The sequence below is a fragment of the Eublepharis macularius genome, chromosome 14 (genome assembly GCF_028583425.1).
Source record: "Eublepharis macularius isolate TG4126 chromosome 14, MPM_Emac_v1.0, whole genome shotgun sequence".
Classification (NCBI taxonomy): Eukaryota; Metazoa; Chordata; class Lepidosauria; order Squamata; family Eublepharidae; genus Eublepharis; species Eublepharis macularius.
In genome coordinates, this window is record NC_072803.1 from 60,622,262 (window position 1) to 60,628,261 (window position 6,000).

At 47.0% G+C, this 6,000-nt stretch overlaps 1 protein-coding gene across 1 annotated transcript in view; it reads right to left on the reverse strand.

Moving 5' to 3' along the window:
- The window catches only part of ABL1 (ABL proto-oncogene 1, non-receptor tyrosine kinase), a 194,332-nt gene extending 189,381 nt beyond the window's left edge, over positions 1–4,951 (reverse strand). The window contains exon 1 of the mRNA XM_054997578.1: positions 2,680–4,951. Within this exon, the coding sequence (XP_054853553.1) occupies positions 2,680–2,815 (136 nt within the window). The 5' untranslated portion in view covers positions 2,816–4,951. The remainder of the gene's footprint in view (positions 1–2,679) is intronic.
- Between the last annotated feature and the right edge of the window lie 1,049 nt (positions 4,952–6,000).

The window sequence follows — 6,000 nt, forward strand, 5'->3', positions numbered from 1 at the left end:
AGCCTCATCCTCTGTACCCTATCACCTGAGATATGGGAGCCATCACTGGGTTTATGCAGTGATTAGGTGTGCAGCAAGAGGCTGCAGACTTAGTCAATGTTTTAAGGCCACATCAGGCTGTGCAGATGTAGCAGGCAGGGAATGGAGAGATTTGATTTCCACTCCCAGTGAGTTCAGTAGGAATACTGCATCACCTTTTGGGGCCAGCATAGCATTAGGGGAATAGGGGAACTTGGGGTGTCAATTGTCCCACTCTTCCCCCAGCACACTCTGATGCAGCCTCTATGTTGGCCAAGTTTATACCAGTGCAGCATAGGCATATGCTGTATCTCCATGTTATATTGATACAGGAGTTAGCTGCCCTCTTCAGCAATTCAAAAATGATCTTAGGATCAAAACTGAGCTGTGAACCAGGAAGACCCCAATTCAAATCTCACGTCTGTCACAGGTTCTCCAGGTGGCCCTAAAAAAAGGTACTCTCAGTCTGAAGTGGGAGGTTATAATACTGACCAACTTTACAATATTGTTGTAAGAAATAAGATGATGTATGCAAAATACGTAAGAGTCTGAACATGTCTCAATGATATATAAACACTTTTTATTATTATTAGTTTTACTGCATCCTGAAAAAGACATTGTAGCAGCATGCATTTGTCTTCCGACAATTCAAAATATGCACAGGACGAAAGAAAAGTTGCTTTCAACAGAACTTTCTTATCACTGAAGTACCTCTTGATACACACACAGGCACAACTTAAGAATGACAAATAAACGTGCCTGCTTCACCAAGACACACATTTCAGAAAGCCTTTGGGAGCTACTCAGTCTAATGTGCATCTCAAGTTCTAGGCGTATCTTCATCAGGAACAACTTTGGAAGAGATTCTGGGAATCAGATGAATGTTTCAGAAACTCATCTTTCGGTGGTTCACGTTTCAAGGACTGCCATGAGCTGAAAAATCTAGCCAGCTTAAGAGGAATGCATGTTTTCAGAGGCTAAACTGGCAGCCATTATCAGTCCATGGGAGTTTTAAAGTACTATCGGGATTTATGAACATACATCAACTCAGACCATTAGTCTTTCCAGTTCAGTTCTGTCCTCACACCAACTGGCAGGAGCGCTCCACAATTCCAAGCAGAACTAAGTTTAGCTCCTTTCAAATAGGGACTTTATTTTTGTTTTGTTTTTAAATACACTCGCCCCACCTTTAGATGTGAACAGGGTGGCAAGTGTGAACCCACCCCCATCACATCAAGTGTGACTTTCACTGAACTCCCAAGCCCTATCCACCAAGACAGTTGGGGGAAAAATCCTTCCCAGTATGCCAATCAGTTAGATAGGCCATGCAGCGTCTCCACCAACTATCCAAACCTTCCTTGCCACAGTACATAACCAGGAAGTTTTCACAGTCCCCTCCCAAGAATCCGTCCCATTCAGAATCCAGCATCAGCCACATCCCAGTCTTGATGCCTTCACAGACAGAAAGAGCGGGCCAGTAATCAGGACATGGGGAAGTGGGCGGAAAGGCTGCACTGACCAGCAGTTATGTCGGGCCGATTCAAGAAGCCATCTCACAAGCCACGTGCTTAAACTTTTTCAAGCAGTGTCGCAAGGAGTTCAGATAACCTTTGTAGGGAAAAAATCCCTCCTCACAGAAGCATGAAAACACTACATCAAAACCTGCTTAGCATTCTACAGACACAATTCCTCACTTTAATCAGCACACTTTTAAATCTAATTCACTTCTTCTTAAAAAGTTCTAGTTACTCACACTTCCCGCCCCCCCTCCGATTAGAATCTCAACCAGTATTTTCCAAACTGCATTCCAGGGGAAACTTGAGGCCTGCAGGGGCTGATCCGCCCCCCTCCCCTTAACTAGAAGATCAATAATGACAGGTAAGCCTCTCTCAGTTTTTAAACACTAATTATTTTAATGGCCTAGCTTTCCTCCATTATGGAAATCCAGGTGGCATGTGCATGGTTTCCACAGTCAGACATCCAGGCAACTAACCAGACCTAGGCCTGCTTAGTTTCAGGAAGGTGCCTGGATTGTATGCCTCCTAATCCTAACACGGGACCAGCTTGTCCTACATCATGCATCTTCTCCTTCACTGTGTACTTGTCATTCGTGGTGCTGCCCACCAGGCCTGGCTAGTTCTGCACATGAACTCTGTGTGAACCCCAAAATGTCCCACTAAATCTTCTGCAGCAAGCAAGGGTTCGATGGGTTTCTTGGCACATACGACCATGCACGGAGGGTCCCCTGAAGAGAGGACATCCAGACATCATCACTCTAGGTATTTTTTTTTCTCCTGCACTGTAACATATTGTTTCACAGGATTGGAAATACAAATGAAAATGATGGAAATGCCCTCCTGTACCTACTTGTAACACATGCGTTATGTTTTCATCAAGTCCTCCACCAGGATTTGTCACTCGAATCTCCTCAAGCATATCATGTAGTTTCTTACATCACTTTCAAAGAGCACATCCATTCATACAACTTTCACCTATCCAAAGATCTCAAGTGCCAACAATCTTCCTTAGTTGTTCAGTTAATAGATTTTGCTAAGCTTGACAGCCCTTCACAAACACACACTTGAAAAATACAGCCTTGAGAAATATTAAGAGGCATTTTTCCATGCCTAGAAAATAGCAAACAAAAACTGTATTTCTTACCATGTTCTAGGAAGACATTACAGTGAGGCCCCCCATGCCTGGATGTTTCCTTCTTCCCAGCTCCTTTGATAAAGTGCAGGGCAGGCAGACTTGGCCTCCGTTGGTCCCCAAGAACTTTTCCAGGCTGCTGACCCATAAAGTATGGAAAGGCAAGTATCCTCAAGACAACAAGACACCGATCTTCAAGACTGGCAGCAAGCTTCACAGGAGATGTGTTGTGCCCGGCAAAACAAGATCGCTCAAGGCACAGTTCCGGTGCACAATACTTGTTCCATGATGAAACAATTAACGTTCATTTGGCAAATAATGAATTAAAAGTTTCACTTAGTAGCTGAAAAGATATCCAAAAGGTTTTTTTTAACGTTCTTGTCTTTAATCTTCCACAGGGAAAACCAGTACTAGCTCATCTTACACCAAGAAGCAAACTACATACAGGTCATTTAGGGCATGGACATCTTTTTGTAAGCTGGTATTCAGATTCTCTTTTTTTCTGCGTAGCATTTACCCATCACAGGCCAAACTGACAAACATTTGGCTTCAAGTATTATTCAAATGCAAGAAACACGTGCCAGAGTTTTTATCCAAAACAAAAACAAAGGCATGAAGAATTCACACTTTCTAAGGCTCCATACAGGGTCTGACAGGTAGCAAATGTTTTGGTGGAGCTCAGTCTCACCCAAATTCTCTTTGTCCCATAGCAAGCGTCCTGTCACGCTTGCCACTAACACTTTTCTGATGTTCCGGAGGAAGTAAAATGGGAAGTCGAACATCTGGGAGTCATTTTGAAAAAGGAAACATAAAGAGTCATTAAAGTGTCCCAGCAAATAGCAAGTAGCGGTTGCACCAGTGTGAGGCTTAGATAAACACCCCCTTGCCCTGCTCCTTACTGGTCACATAAATGGCACCAACGGCACCTGACGCAGGATATTCACAACTCCTGGATGGAAGGAGGTGCTTAGTCCAAATCTGTTCTCCAGGAGGAAGATTTCTGCACAGCAGCCAGAAGTGATCCAGGTGCGGTGACTGAGCTGGCTTCATTCCAGATTAGTGTTAGAGAGGCTTTCTTGGGGGGGAGGGGTTCCTTGAAAGTAGATGCTTTGGATCACTCCAGTAGCAGAAACAAGGAAGGCACAAAGACACCTACAAAGTCCTACCATCCAGAGAATCAAAACTTATTTTCTAAGGCCAGGGTGTGCACTCACCTCTGAAATGAGAGGAAGGACTGCAGAGGCCTGCTCCAGCTTGAATCAACAAGGATAGAAGAGAGGGAATCAGAGTGGGCTGTGTGCATTGTGTTTAGGGACACAAGGGAAGAAAAGGGAGAGAAAGAGCCAGAAAGAGAAAAATAAGTCATAAAGGATGCATGACACCAGAGAAGAAGGGCCGTCAAAGAACTGAAATTTCACCCAAGGGGTACAGTACGGTGCAGAAGAACAGGACTCTGAAAAGTACACAACACACAAACCCCAAATAATGAGAAGATGGGTCAGGACTCCCACAAGGAGAACGTCTGTGCAAATTAGAGCTCCCTTGGGGGGAAGGAATAAAGGCTTGCAGGTCTAATGGAGGATGGGGAAAGGGCGAGACAAAAAAGTGCACCAACCTCCAGTTTAAAAATAAAATTCATACTAAAACGGAAATTGGAATGGCCAAATAAAACAATACTGAGCTGCGTGGAAATCAAAATCCTAAACCCTGGCAGGGGAGGAGGGAAGAAAAGAGAGAAACGGCCCCCCCCCACACACCCCTTTTTAAATTATAATAAGAAAAAGGAGAGGGATGGAAAGGGGGATGGAGATTAAATTTCTCTTAAAATCAAAATCCTCAAACCTAAAAGGAGCGGGGTGGGGGTAGAAGGGACAGGAAGACTGAAAACACCAAGCAGACTACCGCACACCACAAAGGGAAGAAATCCGAATAATACGGGGGGGGGGGTCGAAACTGCCCCCAGAGTGCCAGAGGGAAGGGGGGGGCTCAGCCTGGACCGGGGAGGGGGGAGCACACACGGCACGGCAGGCCCTCTGAGGGCGCCCCGGGCTGCTGGGAAGGGAAGGGCCGCCCGAGGGGAGGGAGAGCCCCTCCTCGCCGCCCTCGTCTTCTGCCCCTGTGAGGGGACAGCCGTCAGAGCAGGCCCGGGCGACGGGGACGGCCCCCAGCAGCAAGGCCTCCCGCCCGCCCGGTTTCCGCGCCCTCCCGCGGAGGCGCAGCTCAGCGCGCCCGGCGCCGTCCCGTGAGAGGCAGGCGGGCCCCTAAAGCGGCGGCGGCCAGGAGAGCAGCAGCGCCCGCCCGGCGGCCATGACGGGAAGGGAACCCGGCGGCCTGGCCCCGCCCCTCCGCGACGAGGGGCGGGGCACGCAGGGACGGGCGGGGCTGTTGCTAAGCGACCGGGGCGCGGGAGGCCGGGCCGCCTCCGCCTGGGCCTGCCCCTGAGGGCGGCTCTGCGGTGCGGAAGTGCCGCCGGGCGCAGAAGCGAGCGAGGCCGCGGACCGCGGCTGGTCAGGCGGCAGCGCCTGGTGCCCTCCTGCTCCTTGCCCTGGTTGCAGAGGCAGGGCCGCGTTACTCCTAAGGCTGACGCGGCTGAAGCCCAGGGGCCCCGCAGGGACTAGGCGGCCGTCAGGTTTTTTTTTTGCTGAGGCACATACGTTACAATTCGTTGATTCTCTTATATAATCTCTATTAATAAGACAATTAACTGCTTCCTTATTGAAGTGAAACAAATTGTCTCTTATATGAAAACAAAATAGAAAAGAGTCCTGTAGCACCTTTAAGACTAACCAACTTTACTATAGCATAAGCTTTCGAGAACCACAGGTCTCTTCGTCAGATGCATGAAAACTTAAGCCACTCGAAAGCTTATGCTACAGTAAAGTTGGTTAGTCTTAAAGGTGCTAGTGGGCTCTTCTATTTTGCTACTACAGACTAAAGGCTAACTCCCCTGGATCTATATTTAAACAATTATCCATAAATTACATATTTTAATAAATAATACAAATTGTATTCACCTTACTTTAGTCACTTATTCAGTACATAGGGCTATGTATTATGGTAGTATCTACCATAATAATAATAATAATAATAATAATAATAATAATAATAATAATAATAATAATAATTATATACCACCCTTCAGGACAACTTAATGCCCACTCAGAGTGGTTTACAAATATGTCATTATTATCCCTACAACAAAACACCCTGTGGGGTGGGTGGGGCTGAGAGAGCTCTGAGAAGCTGTGACTGACCCGAGGTCACCCAGCCGGCTTCTAGTGGAGGAGAGGGGAGTCAAACCCGGTGCTTCAGATTAGAGTCCTGCGCTCTTAA